This window comes from Ambystoma mexicanum, chromosome 7q, assembly GCF_040938575.1.
Source record: "Ambystoma mexicanum isolate Mex_15411 chromosome 7q, UKY_AmexF1_1, whole genome shotgun sequence".
In the NCBI taxonomy this organism is placed as follows: domain Eukaryota; kingdom Metazoa; phylum Chordata; class Amphibia; order Caudata; family Ambystomatidae; genus Ambystoma; species Ambystoma mexicanum.
The window spans coordinates 840,470,538-840,486,815 of record NC_090941.1 but is presented as its reverse complement, the minus strand read 5'-3'; the positions used below and the strand labels follow the sequence as shown (position 1 = coordinate 840,486,815).

General features: G+C 47.0%; 1 protein-coding gene across 2 annotated transcripts in view; it reads left to right on the top strand.

Moving 5' to 3' along the window:
- Positions 1-16,278, top strand: part of AMOTL1 (angiomotin like 1) — a 1,007,056-nt gene that overhangs the window by 639,450 nt on the left and 351,328 nt on the right. For both annotated transcript variants that reach the window (XM_069639243.1, XM_069639245.1), the window contains one exon: positions 5,720-6,614. In XM_069639243.1, the coding sequence (XP_069495344.1) occupies positions 5,720-6,614 (895 nt within the window). The remainder of the gene's footprint in view (positions 1-5,719; positions 6,615-16,278) is intronic.

The window sequence follows — 16,278 nt, the reverse complement described above, 5'->3', positions numbered from 1 at the left end:
TCAGGTTCCTGAAGGCACAGCAGCTTTCAGATTGCATCAAAGGGAACAGTGGTTCACCTTCTTCTGGCTCGGCTTCGAGAGTATGCATCAAGTTTCGACTTTAGCTTCTGAACAATTTTCATCAGTGAGAGGTCCCCAGATATACTGTTTGGTCTCGCATTCACTCTGCTGGGTCACACTCGAGCAACCAGTCATTCAGAAGGGCATTCGTGCAGGCAGGCAGACAATCAGGCTCACAGAGCATTTAGGCCATTCTTCTCCTTCCAGACACTCACAACAAGGAATGTGTATTGGGACAAGTACCCAGCCATTCAACACTCCACACTGCATTCATACCAGTTTCGGGCAGGGCTGTCTCATTCATTGTGTTACATACCAGAAACCAGACACCCATTACAAGAAGTGCATATTGTTCACATACTCCATTGACCCAGGTCCCACCCCAATGGTGTTACCCACAACATACATTCACTGGGAAGGCTCCAGCTAGTCTGGCCTGGACTTCCCCACAATACCATATATGGAACTTCCACCCAACAGCCAGTTAGGGGAAGGGACAGAGTCAGGGCTTCCCAGGACTTTGGTAAAACAAGATAACCGGCAATAGAAAGCAAGAGGCCACAGGAGCCATCTTGTCTCCTAACAGGAATCAACTCATTCCAATGGCAGGGCCTGGGTATCCCAAAATGGAGGATACTCGGAGCACCTGTCAAATTCAGCATGGAGCTGCCACCAGCCCATATCCTGCTCTGTGGGCCCACACACAGGTGCCCAAAACATACACTAGAGGTACAGGTTTGTACTCCCCCCACCCCCTCCATGGGGTGCCATAAGGGTATCCCAAGGGTCTGTTCACCAAGCCAAAAAGAGGAAGAGCTGCACTGCCTGAAGTCCCACGTGGACTCTTGTGCAGATAATAACACAGAACACACATGATAAAAGAACTACAGGACAAGGACATGGAGGCCCTGTCCCTCCAATGCATTTCCAGCATCACACAGCCCCATAATGATTTAGTGCAAACGCCCTTTCTGGCACTTGGATACAAAATGTGAGGAGCCTTCCATAGAAAAGCAGACTATAAGCCCTACCTACTCCTTGAATAAACCAATTTACATAATAGTAGCTTGCTGAAGCAACCTAGAAAACAGCCCAATGAAACAATCTTGCACACCATTCACCACATACATGTTGTACCTTTTGTCTGTCAGGCAGTAAACGTCTAGTCAAACTCCATGACAATCAGTGCTCAAATGTTATGAGCGGCTAAGTTTAGCCTAGTACTTGAGCACCCCCCCCCCCTTAAAGGGCCATTCAGACTATCAATCCATACAGATACCAAAATTTCTCTAGGTGTATGTCATGTGGTTGCCTCATATGTAAGAGGAGGGGAGCACATGTTCCTGTAGCCTTCTCCTACTCTCTCCTCCCAGAGCCAGATTGCTGTCGGGCCAGACTGCCAACATGCTTTACTCCCATAGATTCTCACACCAGTCAATCTACTCTCACCCACTGAGATTACATAGCACAAGCAGGCAGTAAGCACCCCAGCTCTTTGTGATAACATCCTCTGCCTGATTCTGGGTACATCTAGTGGGGGGAGGATAGGGGTTGAATATCCTCACAAGAAAGCAGAAGATGGTCCTGGTGGGGCACACTGGGGATCCACAGTCCATCACTACCATAGGCAGGGGACAGTCACATGACACCAACTGAGGACAGGGCTCCTTTACGATTAGCATGTATATCTGTGGATCGGGGACCACATGGGATCAGGAAAATCAGGCTCAACCCAACCACAAAGCACAGTGTTTTCGCTTCCACTGAAGCTGGGGACTCTGTTGGTACTGCCCATTTGAGGGGGGGGGGGATCAGTGAGAGTTGGTCTCACAGAACCAGCAGTACCTGTGCACTCTGTTACTGTCAAGCATCTGCAGTAATACAATCTAAATTTACAGAGGGGGAAAGAGAGGGGCCTGAATTAGGAAGAGATACTTCAGACATCAATTCATCCATCCAACAATTGCATGGGTCTCCCCCTCTTATGCAGTTAAGAACAGGCTAGGGGAGTCCACCCCAGGGTCAGGGCTGGGTTGTGACAACTGAAGAGAGACCCCCCAAGAGGAGGGACTAGCCAGCCATAAGTCCCAACATCAGAATGTGAAACCATTCTCAGCCAGACGCTAAACCAGCTGCCCTTACCCCATTGAGAGGATGAAAGGCAGGGCGAGAGAGAGAAAGGACTGCCCAATAGGAGGGAGAAGCCAATCCTGAGTCCCACATCCACACTCATGGGCTTCTCTGGCACGAGCTTACAGTTTATTTTTTCTAGATCAGGGCCTTCTGTGCCCAAGTCTCTTCTCATGCAAAGTTTATTGCTTCAGAGGGCCTAGTATGCCGAAAACAACAAAACAAAAGTTGCTTCTGCTACTCTTCACATCGGGTGTTTAGCCTTTACTCTTGGATCCTCCTCAGCTGGGCTCCGATCCTTATTTGAGCGTTTGCCTCAATCAATTGGGCTCAGACCAACCACTCACTGTGGCCATCCCTCAGTCGGGTTTATACTTGTCGTCACAATGTTCACTTAGCTTCTTCACAACATTTCTATTGACGTCCCTCAGTTGTGTTCACTACCGCCTTTCAATCACAATCTCCTTATTTGTAATATTCAAAAGTCTCAATGTCTTTTTAAACAACCACCTATGTTTAGTTAGGGCCCCCTCATCCGGGCAAAGCACTTGCCAATATTAAACAAAGACGAAAGGGCGATCACATCTCGCTGGGTCACTCTGTTAGCCTATGGCAAGTGCGTTTTTTACAAAATCACAGTTTGCACAGTGTTCTCCTCAGCCGGGCGCAAACGCCTGTTTCACAATTCCCTCAGTCAGGTTCACAATTTCACAATCATGGTAACTTCAGCAACGGGTCGAGGACTTTCGATTGTACAAGGGGTTTGGCTTGACCCTTGTATGACCACCTTGACACCTCACGTCAGCCTTCCCCATGGCCTCTTGGTACTTGTAGTTTCCATACTCTTTTAGTTCAACACAGTGTTTGTATAGGAGATGGGTACCAGCCAGAGACCTCCGAATGTTCGCCCAAGTTTGTTCACAAACGACCTCTGTATATTAATCTTCTTAATGTTGCCACTGCAACCTTGAGCCTAACACAGTCTGGCCCACTATCAGGTTCTTGCGACTCACCGGCTGTGCTAAACTCAGCGTTTCTTTTGCCCCTGGAGTCAAGGACGGTCCCACGATGGCAGCCGCAGATCCCCTGGCTATCAGTGTGGGAGGGTTCCATGTACCGCTGACATCCGTTGCACCATTCGCCAGCTGCGAATCCTGGGTCATATGTTTCTTTTGTTGGAGGCCTTGCGTGTCTGGGTTGAAAAGGGCAAGGGCAACTCCCTTCTTGCCGTCCTTTCAGGTCTCACCGCCTTTCTCCTCCGTTTGAACTGCCATCCTGGAATAGCTGCTTCTTCATGCATTGGGCCTTGCTCAGAGTGTGCTCTTGTGCTCCGCCTTTTATCCCTATGGGGAAGGAAAAGGGCAGTCATGTGTGTAGTTGTCAGCAATTGTCTGACTCTGCCTGACCCTTGTGTTGGGACATGTCAGGTAAAAGGCTGTGGTATTAGTCTGTTGTCGCTCACAGTGTGAGAAAGTGTTCCTGTTGGAAAGGGGGGTGGAGCTTCTAAATATCCTACTGGGCAGGATGGGGAAAAGGTGTCATAAGGAAGGTGATCGGTGTCCCACTTCCACTCCTCGAAGACCCTTCATCCAGGTGATCCTTCCACACTGGTCCACCCCAGGAACTGCATCCAATAGCGATGGCTGTGTCCTGGCCACCTGGATGACAGATCCCCGGGGACCAGTGAGTGAGACACCTTCAGGTTTCTCACAGACATTGACTTCTGATACAGAGTGGTTCTACCAACTCCCTCTGGTTCATGTCTTTGGGTGTCTGTCTTTCAATGCCTACCACTCCCTGATAGGCAAGAGCCTGAGGGAGCTTATGGTTGAGAGGTGACGAAAGTGAAGGGGATGGAGAAGACAGGAAAGAGGTACTTCAGTGAGGGTGGAGTGTTGAAAGGGGTGAAGAAGACTGAATAGAGAGCAGAGATGTGGGGGGCAAAGTTGTAACTGATGAGAGGTGGGTAAGGAAGAAAATGGTGCGTAGAAAGAGTCTGAGATATAGTGTAAGAGTTGGTTATGGAAATAGATTATTGAAAAATTTAAATGAGAACAGGTAAAGCTGAGGTGGTGGACGAAGCCTAAGGAAACGGGTTGAAGCGTGAGAGAGTAAGAGCGAGTGGGCTGCTGAGTCTATGGGCTGAGTCATAAAGGAGAAGGCCTCTGGATAGAGTAGTTGCCCACACCTTCACCTGGTTAAAGCTCCCAGCCTCAACCATGGAGAGTGGAACTTGCAACAGCCACTTCCAAATGTCTCTTTTCCCTTGTCCGGATAGTCACACCTATCTGCAGAGGGTCTTCCTGGAAAAGGCATGCCAAGCACAATGCACCCTGCAGCTGAAGTCCTCTGACTCTACAAACCCGGTCTCCGAGTAATAAGGTTGGTTTGTGGCCCCTTACAACCTGTAATGCAACTCGGACTGAGAGTAAGAGAAACACTTGAACCAACATTGGGACAAATGTAAGACTTTCTTTTGGCACACCACTTTCTACATTTCAGGATTGGAACCCTTATGCTACTCAAACCCTGAGAGACTTTTTTTTTTTTTCTTCAGTTAGTTATGCAGTTTGGTTAGAGACCACCAGAGTATCCTGGCACATAGAATTGCACTTTATGCCTTCCCCGTTTATTTGTTTGCCCCTGTACTGTAATAATTTCCTAAATAATCTAATTGAAATATAATTGGGCGAATGGCTGGTCTTTTGATCCCTGTCCCCTATATGATACAGGGACAAATGCTACAGAGTAGCACCACAACTGACCCGTGAAGCTGGCCACTAGGAATGATGCCACAGTCAGACTGGAGAAAGGAAAACAATAGCTGCCCAGATGACCGTACATGCACCCTCCAAGGAAAAGCAAATACAAATGAAAGACAGACACACAAACAGTGCTGTAGCCCCAATGTAAACGGCAGCTGGATGCAGTTACAGCAGCCACATATTGCTTAGTAGCACACATGCAATTAAAATTCACGTGATCGACCCGATTGACCTAACCAATCTTCCCATTATAGAACTGTACTTGGGCATACCTATGCCAGAGTGATGTAGAAAGGATGATCCCAGTGATATTTTGTGAAATTCAGTCCCTGCCTTCTCAAAAATGGGGGATGGGTGGGCCCTTCTGTACCTTTGCCTGGGCAACCACCATCTTAAGGAATGTGCAGGGCTCCAACCAGTGTGGGAGTATTTAGGTAAAGGTCCATTGCAATGCAAGTAACCCTTGATAGCTGAGTCATTAAGGCCCTCTACCACTGCTTGAAAGGGTGGGGGATCTTCCAGGACTCCCTGAGGGAAGAAGAGTTCTGCTATGCAGCTGCACATTATGTTAGGTTGTGCCCTAGACCAGCGAGTAAAGTACTTAATGGCACTGTTCTACTGTTGGTGCAAGCAGCAACATTGTGTGTACATGCAGCACAGTTTGTTTAAATCTTATTGTTGGGAAAAGGGAAAGGAACTCTTCTCAAATACAGAAAACTCAGTGCAAAAATAATTGATTGTTTTTTCATTTCTTTTTTTTTTAGTTCAGGAGCAACTTTACAACACTCACAACTTCCTCGACGTCTCGGAGGTGGAAATGAGAGCTTCAGAAGATGGGACAGCTGGCAGAGTGTTACAAAGATTAATACAGGAGCACTTAAGGTATGGCAACCCCAACGAGAACATGAACTTACGGGCAATCCAGCATCAGGCCTCAGGGAGCTCAGGATCACCTAACAACACTGCCACGACTCTTTCGTCCACAGAGAATCTCGCCCAAGAAGACCCACAAATGGTCAACCACTCAGCCCGCCAGGAACCCCAGGGGCAAGAACATCAGGTGGACAACAGTGTTATGGAGAAGCAGCTACGAGCAGCTCAAGCTCAACACAACAGCGAGGAGCTCCCATCTTATGAGGAGGCAAAATCACAATCTGTTCTACTGAGGGGCCAGCAGCCAGTTGCAGGTTATTACGTCACTGGAGTGGTGGCCAACCATAAATTAAAAACTGAGGGAAGGCCCACTGTGGCCCGGGCCAGCAGTGGGCAGGCACATAAGGACGAGGCCCTTAAAGAACTTAAACAGGGACACGTCCGCTATTTGAGCGAGAGGATAATGCAGCTGTCTCTGGAGAAAAATGGGGCTAAGCAGCATCCTCCTACCTCAGGGAGCACCAAAATATTGAAAACTGAAAGCCCGTCGTCTGCTCCGACATCTGGGAAGGGGCAGGACTTAAGAGGGCCCCCTCCGGACTATCCTTTTAAGGCTAAACAAGTGATGTCTCCTGTGAACAATATTACAGAGCATGGGCTTTTTTATAATGACCAGCACATTGGAGGTATACAAGACACTTTAATGGGCTATCCTGCTCCCACTCCAGTTAGGACAGAAGTCTCAGTTCTCCGCTACCAGCCTCCACCAGAATATGGTGCAACAAGGTAACTGTTGATGCTGACGCACTTTCAGACCTGTATTCATTTTTCTGTTCAAATGTTTTTGTCTTACGCATAGCAAAGCCTTTTCTCTCGGCATAGAAATGGTACAATGCATCATTACATGTTTAGTTGATGTGCAATATTCATGTGAATGTAGCACAAAAGCCTTACAGCTAGCTTAAAAGGGTAATTACTGCATCTCCATGGTGATCTAGCGTTAACCTAAGAATATCTTGTGCTAAAGCTATCCATGAAATTGAAGCACATAGAAAGAGAGACCAAGGCTTTTCTAACAATTGTATATTAATTGGTCTTGCTATAGTGGGACCTTTGTCATTTGTTCAGTGTCCTGGCTCTTTGGGTTCTTTAAGGTAACAAGTGTGGTTATGGATGGGTTAGAGATTGTGTAGCAGAGGCTGCTATTAGATCGCTTTCATGAGGTAGGCTGTATGTTATTGTTGCCTGCATGCTTGTGTGTGTTTAGTGAGAGAGAGGTATGTGTTAGCGTTTCTCTGGCTGTTGGTGTTCAGCCAGCCAGAGCCCTTGTGCAGGCTAGTTTAGATGGACGTTAAGTTGGCATGGGTGGGTGATAATAGTTGAGAGTTTTGGTGAGTACTTTATTTGCGTGATGCTTGTTGTCTGGAGACAGGGAGGCTGGTGCTATTTTTCTGTTTGGATGTTGTTTCGGACAGGTGCTTGAGAGTTATCGGATAGCCACAAATTAGATTCAATCTAGTCGTTGGTCTGTGTTTATGTTCCTACTGCACGCTTCACACAGTTCATTGCAGCATAATGGGGAATGGCGAATAATCGTGAATCATGGTATAGCCATTTCATTGAGTAATGGGGAAGGCTCCTTTGCGATGTCCAGACCTATGCCATTGGAGTGCTTTAAAAAAAAACATTTTTACAATAAAGGTATATAGATTCAGATAAACTACTTACAAGAATGTGTCCTTTAGGATATATGTAGTCTACCATGTTGCTGGAGCATCATATACTGTATGCCAAGGCCTGCCATTGTTTGACCATGCATGCTAAATTAGTTAATTGGTCCAGTTTAATTTTGTAGACCGTGCAAGGTACTATGTGACCCAATCAAAATGTGCTTAGCAGATGATTTAATTGTTTTGGAAGATTCCACTAGCAGAAACATTCTACTTCTGAGCACCAAGGTGGAAATGTTAGAGTGGGAGGAGACAAGAGGAAGACAGCTACATATTCTGAGGTCACATTGCTCAGTAGAGCTATATATAGGGCACACATTTATTAAGGGTCAACCTCAAGAACTTCTTGTTGACAGGGAAGTGGGAGGTCCCCACTTTAAAGTACAACAGCATTTTCGGGGGACAAAATGTTAAACACTGTCATTGGACATACATTTCAAGTCGGGATCAAGGCAACCTGAATGCTGCTGTCAATAGATTTGATCATGTCTTACTGGATGTTCAGGAGAGTTTATTATTTTCCTCTGCAAGGTATGAATCCTCATTGGTGGTCATGAAATAGGACATTGGGTATGCTGCATTTTTGCAGCTGCATGATGACTGGTCTTTCCCGAATCTTAGACTAGCTTAGAAATGTGGTGCGATTTTTCCTATGCATTGAGGCAAGCATTAGTCTTCCAGTAGAGCTGTAATCTGTGCCTTTGTAAGGGCTGAGGGCACTATTCTTCTGTTGAAAAAAGCATTGCATAAGATGGTAAAAGATGGTTTAGTTGTATCAATATAGTATTTAAGGAAGCTTGCTTGGCATAGTTGCCTCTGGCCGAGGATCCCTTTATATACCATGCACTACCTTATACTATATGGTAGTAATTGAGAAGAGGGAGCCATTGATAAAAGGGAAGTCATTTGTTATGTGGTGGTTGGTCCCCGAAAGGCGATCTTAGTGGGGGCTTTTTCTTGAAAACAGTGGTTTATTCGGGTAGAAAGGGGAACATTACTTATTAACTGAATATATCATAGTCATTAATAATAAATACATTCCAACGCCATACACAATGGTATTCAACCATATCAATGGGTTATGCAAGCAAGGTCACTCATTTCTCCTGGCGGGGGGCAGGTGGAAAAAGACCCATGATATGAAGGCTTGGCCCCTTCTGGGATTTGTGATATAGTTTACTCATATAGTTCTTTATAAGTGTTCCCAATTGTCACTGTACCTGCTTTAATAGTTCTTCCGCTGGAATTGCACGTCTCCTACTTGGATTATAGCAATATTGTGTCCCACCACATCTTAATGGTCTGTGCTGATTTCCAACATTTTAGCATTTACTTTTTGCATGTGAAGTAGAATCTGCTCTGATTACCCCGACAATCAGTCTAGAACAAAGTTGACCCTTTCTTACACCTCATCACAGTATTGAGACATCTTTATACTTTGCGTCAATGAGCCAACTTCCCTCCCACAATGCCAACAAATGTCAGGCTCCTGCATCTTGCAACAATGTATTCTCGTTGGGGTCCAATAGTTCCTAAAAACTCTGTTGCTTGAAGTGGCTTTTCCCAGTTGACTTATCCACATATTTTCTCTCATTGGGAGACAGAGATCTGATAACTCCGTTCCTTGGACCCCACCTCCATTTTCCTCTCCTAATCTTCCACTGGGTCAGTATCGCGATCTATCAATCTCACTATGTTGGAAGATGATGGACTTATTGGTATGAGCAGTTAATACAGGGGGTGTTTCTACATTGCCTTGTGTCATAATCACGACTGTAATCTCCAGCAGTGTATGGATTTTCTGCTGTCTAACTCTCGCGGCTCCAAAACCTATACTTAAAATCTCAAAAAATCGTAATAGGTTTACCCAAATGTCCCTCATGTTCATACTCCCTGCCAAAGACCAGCTATGTCAGTACAGTTTAACTTAATCAATTCTTAGAACATGATTAAGCCATGTCAATGACCCCCTTGCTGAGGAAAATTCTGGAGTTCTTTCCCACTAGACAGAGCTTACACACCTTTGTTGTATATGCAATAATCTGTAGTGCTCTGTTCCATTCCAGCTTGGTTTGTGCATTATAAATCCTATGCTCATGATGGTGCATTGGTATCGTCCCCTCTGAATCAACGTGCCAGGTCCCTCAGAGCAAAAGGTCCAATGATATTTCAACCAGTCAAGGAAGCTGAACTACCACCCTTCTGCACTGATGTGTGTAATACCAACCAGGGCAGCAATGTCGTTTTGTCCCCTCTCCCCAACAAGAAGTCCTTGTATCACCTTCTACATTTCACTTATCCCCTTTTTCAATGGTGTCAGCTAAAGAGCTTTAAATATGTAAAGACATTTGGGAAGAATACACATCTTGATTGCATTCACTCTGCCCCCACAAGGTTCGACTGCATTTTCCCCACTATTCCTAGTTCAAGTTAGTCTTGACTAGAGCTGCTTCAATGTTGACCGAAAACATGGGCTTGATGTCACAAATGATTTGAATCCCTAGATATTTAAATCCATCGCTAACAACTTCAAACACCAATCCACTGTTTAACCCACACAAGATGTCTTAAAAAGGTACATGCAGGGCGCTGTTGCACGCAGAATAAGATGGAGGTTTAAAGCTCAAGCAGGCCGACAAACATTGGGTGCTGCTGGTGCTGAGCGAGACTGGCACTTCAATTGCTTTAAACGGCTGAGCTGCATGTACATGCTGTGCAGTAGAGCATATGTTGAGGAAGCTGTATCTTAAGCTGTGGCAGAGCGAGAGAGAACGGTCTGCGCCGGGACCATGAAAGATCTGACAGCTCGCTCTACTGTGGCGGAAAAGCCTGAGGGACGGTGGCAAATGTAAACCAGCAGCTGCGGTGCAGTGGCTGCTCTGTGAGCTCTGTGACGGTCCTGCGCTTGGGTCGGCGGCCCCTGAGATACTGGGACCGCCATCACTACGTTAGATTTGCCGCATCAGGAGAGGGGGGACACTGTGACTCCAGTGGCTCCCATGACCCATCTGAAACATAGGGCTGATCCTCGCCCGACAGCCACTACTGTTGCTGTGGGGCTCTGGAGCCTGTTCTAGTTCCTGATCTGAGTGAGTGCCCTCAATAGAAGGTGGACAGTGGCAGCATGTACTGGGATACGTTATTGGCTCCTGAGAAGCTTCACACAGTGCTGTTTAATAAACTATATGCCTGCAGTGTGCTAGTGGACTGCTGCCGGTTTATGTAAAGTGGCGAGTTGTGTATCCTAGATCACCCCTTGCCCTTTGCTGCTAGAACGGTATTACCCAGCTTACTTTTTCAGTGGTGACTGCTGTGCCTTGACTCTAGGGTGCGGTCTGCACAGTTCATCCCTAGTCACCCTGCTTTGAGGCTACATGAACTGCTGTTATACTATTCATATTGCCATACACGTTGTTGTAGCTGGTGTGAGGAACCTGAGGCGTCCTCACTTCTTTTCCCCCTGGATCCTCCTCTCAAGTGATATGATAAGATAAGGCATTTATAACGCACCTATACACAAGTGTCTCAAGGCGCAACGAGGCAAGGGAGGGGAACAGAGGAAGACAGAGACAACGATCTTACTAGGCCGGGTGACATTGAGATCGCGCAAGTGCAGGGGAGAGGGTAAGGGGAAAAGTGCGAGAGCGAAGGGGGAGGGGAACAGCAGTACATAGAATAAACAGTAAATGAATAAAAACAATGAAAAGAATAATAAATAAGTGTGGCCAGCTGGTGGCAGGTGCAAGGGTAAGTGCAGACATCAGGTGTCAAGTGCTGGTAGGGGGCTGTAGGGATACAGAAACAGTCCCAGAGTGCAAGGGTTGCCAGGGGGGAAGTGCAGCTGTGCAACTGATGGGGAGGGGACCTGGGCCAGAGAACAGAGGGTAGTCAGGTGACCAGTGCAGCTTCAGTTACAGCCAGGAGTTCAGCAGGGGAGAGGAGGAGAGAAAGCAGAAGCAAAGAGGAAGATCTTGAGGTGCTTCCAGAACCGGAAATGGTTCTCCTCAATTTTCAGAGAGGCAGGGAGGCTGTCCAGAGCAAGGTCCCAGCCGAAGAAAGAGATCTACCACCAACTCGTTGCTTGGAGAAGCGACTGACCCTGAGGGAGTTGGAGGCGGATGAGCAAAGAGCTTGAGAAGGAAGATATTTAGGAAAAGAGAGTTGAGGTATTCAGGCCCCAGAAGGCCTTGTGGACAATGCAGAGGGTTATGAACTTAATCCTCGCTGCCAATGGAGGCCAGTGAAGAGATTTCGGTCTTGGAGAGATAAGATCCCTTGGCTTGAGGCCAAGGACAAGTCTCGCAGTCCTGTTCTGGATGAGTTGCAGAGGGCAGAGAGTAGAGGCAGGCAGATTTAGAAAAAGGCTGTTGCAGTAGTCCAGCATAGAGAGAACCAGAAATCTGGAGACAGTGAGCTTCTGGGGGAAGGAGAGGAAAGGAAGAATACCTCTGAGGACGTACAGCTGGTATTGTGACTTCTTAGAGACGTCCGAGATGTGAGGAGAGAAGGAGAGTGTGGAGTCGAAGATGACCCTGAGGTTTTTAGCCTCACAGCTAGGAGCAGGAAGAGGGCCAAGAGAGACCAGCCAGAGAGTGACAGGAAAGGAGGGAGCGGGTGTGCCGATGAGGAGAATCTCAGTCTTACTGGCATTGGTGGCACACTACTCCTGGATAGCAGACAGACAGTCAGAGATGAGAGAAGGAGAAGAGAAGGCTGAAGGGAGCCTGAAAACGAGCAGACTGTCATCTGCATAGCACTGAAAGTTGGGGCAGAGAGCAGCAATGCGGTGGGCAAGAGGTGCCAGGTATTGGTTGAACAGCCAGGGAGAGAGGCTAAACCCCTGGGGAACACCAGAGGTAGAGATAGAGGAGAGCAAGGACCCAAGTTGGACCTCGGTGGGTCGATCGGAGAGGAAAGAAGTCAGCCAAGCCAGGGTCTGATCAGTGATACCCAGGTTATCACGGAAACAGTTGAGCAGGATGGCGTGGTTGACCGTGTCAAAGGCAAAAGAGAGATCAAGTAAGATGAGGACACAGGGGGTGTTGAAATCAAGGTTGGAGAGCAGCTCTGCACGGATGTTCAGGAGAGCAGTTTCCGTGCTTCTGGCTGCTCTAAAGACAGACTGATGGTCATGGAGACAACCAACATATTCAGTGTGAAGATTAAGCTGGGAGATGGCCAGGTTTTCCAGGCATTTGCACAGGAAAGGAGTGATGGAAATTGGGTGATAGTTAGTTGGGCAGGACGGGTCAGCAGAGGGTTTCTTAAGAAGAGGGTGCCCAAGGGAGTGCTTCAAGCGGGAAGGGAAGACTCCAGTGGCGAAGGAGTGGTTGCAGAAGCCAGCCAGAGTAGGAGCCACGGTGCCAATGTGGTCTTTGATGGTTTTGGAGGAACAGGGGTGAACCTGTTTTGACAAGACTTTCATAGATCAGACTTGTCTAGAAACCTTGTCTGGGGAGAACAGGGGAAAGGCAGAGAAGGAGGGAGGAGAGATGGCTGAAGAAGAGCCAGAGGAAGAGCAGGGAGTAGAGGGAGGAGGGGGAGAGGAAGAGGGAGAGGACAGGATGTCCTGAGTTTTAGAGATGAAGTGAGAAGCCAGAGCCGTGCAGAGGGTCTGAGAGGGGACAGGAGAGGTAGAGACTGGAGCAGGATTGGCCAGTTTTTAGCATATATATATTATAACGCGCCTATACAACAGTGTTTCAAGGTGGCCTGGCCTGTGGGGTAGATTGGGTGAGCTAGGAGGAAAGGAGAAAGTGATCACTCCAGGACAGAGGAGTGGTGAGAGGGATAGAAAGGGGATGGTCTGAAGAGATCAGAACATCCATAGTGTTCCCTGCAGAGTGAGTTGGGCCAGAGGGGAGAATGGAGAGTGAGAGGGAGTTGCAGAGGTCGCAAAAGAGCCCAGAGGAAGGACAGGAAGCATCCAGGTGGATGTTAAAGTCTCCAAGGAGGAGTTGAGTGGTCGAGATCAGGAGAGAAGAGGAGAGTTCTGCCCACTGTTAGAGGAAGGAGGAGATCTGACCAGGTGGCCGATAGATGGTAGCCACAGTAAGGGAATGGCCAGGGAGGAGAGAGAGAGCCTGCAGATGAGGCATTCTAAAGAGGAGTAGGCCTGCATAGGATTGACAGAGACAGGGAGGGCAGGCAGGGTGGCCAGGGAAAGGCCATCGGTTTTGGATCCTGACCCTGGGAGTGGATCGTCTGGGTGGGGGGAACTTCAATGGGGTGAGGGCATCCTTAGGTGAGGCATGGCATCCCCCTTTCCCTTTTAACTCTGAACCCGCTATCCCTCAAGCGTCTGTAGGCTACTGTCAACCCTTTCCCCTTTCTTCCCTTCAAACTGTCCCTCAGAAACATCACTTCAACATGAGGAAGAGACCAACTAGGAAGAAGATCCTCATTTGAAACAGACAAACGCAGATCAACCCTCTTTTATTAATACAGACACATGTCAGCCTCCTTGTGTTAGTATAAACATTCATCAGCCTCAGCTGTTTACTGAGATGAGGAGGAGGACAACACGAATAAGGCAGAACTACCATTGTGATAATGAGCAGTCTAGGCTTTCCTGGAATTATTATGGTGGTGGGCACTTTAAAACCCAACCTCCGTTTGGAAATGGAGGCAGCTGGGGAGTCAGCCGTGGAGTCTGCTGTGGAGGAAGTGTGAGCCGAGGAGGCCAAGGCAGCAGCTGGGGAAGCAACTTGCAAGCAGTGGCGTGGCAAGTGGAGTGCTCGAGACCCAATGACCAAAGCAGAGTTTATGCAGCGGGAAGCAACGCTAAGGAAAGCGGGGTGTGGTAGCAAATTGCATGTGGAAGGCCAGGGTGACCTGGCAAAGTGGTCACAGAAGTCCTGAGCTGCAGGCAGAGCATTGCTGGGGAGGGGATTATGCAATTACTGCGCCTGTTAACTGTGACTGCCTAAAATGCAGACTTTATTTTATTTTTACCCCAAATATATGTGGGGGGATGGCTACAGTATATAATGGATGGAGAAGGGCCCCGGGGTGGGGGGGTCTTCCTTGCATATAAATGGGGTAGAAAGGGGTCGAAATAAAAACGAATTTGGCATTTTTGAGGGTCGCAGTAACGGCGCAGTAATCATAGATCCGCTGGGGGGAGCAATGCCACGGAGAGCTGCTGGGGGAGGAGCGAGGTCTGCCTCGAGCAGGCGAGAATCCGAAACGGCAGAGACCTCGCAACGCTGTAAGCTCCGACTGGTGAGTGAATGGGAAGCACTGGGTTGGCAGGCGGATGTGTATTGAACATTGTTGTTTTTGAGATCGAACAAACATAGTTGTTCAAGTACTTTTTGAATGCCAGTACAAGTACTTGTAAATACCGAACAAACTATAAGCCATTACATGTAATTTGAATGCTGAACCAAGTGTTTGAATTCCCGAACAGACTGCAAATCCTTTCAAGTACTTTTAAATGTAGAAACAAGTACTTTTGAATACCAAACAAACTGAAAGTTATAATAAGCACTTTTGAATGATGAACAGAGTAAAGGCAAGTGTTGAACACTCATGAATGGAGTGAACGGAAGGTGATGCATGTGGCAGATATCTCAGAATGTATTGGATAAAACACAAGTATTGGGAAAGTCAAAGCATACCAAGAAGGGTTTAAGATAAGAATTCAAGTATTGAACAAAGGTAACAGAGTTCAAAAGAGTACAGGTTTAAAAGGAAACCTGTGTTTGCAAAAGTCAGAAGACTACAGAAAAGCGTAACAGAGTGCATGGTGGCTAAGCAAATCCACGGTACAATGTCAAAAGTGTGTGACACTGGGGAATCAACTCAACATCACTATCACAAGGACGTAGGGGCTAATTGGTTATGGAAAGCTACTGAGAAGGGGTATCGGTTGCGAGACGTGTGTTTTGACAACTGCGCCTAGATGGAGTGCCCTGATGAAAGTATGCATAAAGATGTTTGTCCTTTGCCATAGCCTTATATGTGAATTTGAAGTCAAGAAACAGATCTGCCTAAATGTCCTGGTGAAAATTATTGATATCCAAAGAGCTGGGAAGTGTTCCAAGGAACTATGCTTGTTTGAAAAGCTGGAAGGTTTGAACTCTTGGGGAAGGGAAACCCGTTACCTTGAGAACCGTTCTGAACTTGGGGAAGGGAGAGCTGATCACAAGCCAAGAGCTGGAAAACGCTCTGAATTTTATTTTGAACACGATGCATTTTGATTGTGACATCCCTACACATTGTATATAGTTTGTTTTGTATAGGTTTTGGACACAGACTGACTTTTGATTTGGACTTCCTGACAGACTGTCCTTAGGGTTCCATGTCATTTCATTGCGGGATTTTTTTACTGCAGATTGTTTTATGAAAAAACTCTTTGAGTTTTTTTATTTTTTATTTTTGGGGGAATCCCGCCATCCAACACCCACACCCAATTTATATATTTTTCTAAACCCCTCCAAAACATTTGAGTTTTTCTTTGGCAATGAAATTGCGGGAAAAACCCCAGTGAAAAAACATCTCGCAATGAAAGGATGTCGTACCATCCTTAGTTAGCATACAACAAGTTGGGTCTTACTCCAACCTACATTTTAAGTGAAATAAAACTTTTGAGTATACATTTGAATCTGTCGTCTGTGTCCACTTCATGATGCCTTCACACTGGTTAGCCATTGAGAGAGCTAGGGGTACCCATAATTTCTAGCATCCCTTTAATGGGCACTGTGGCTCACGCTTCT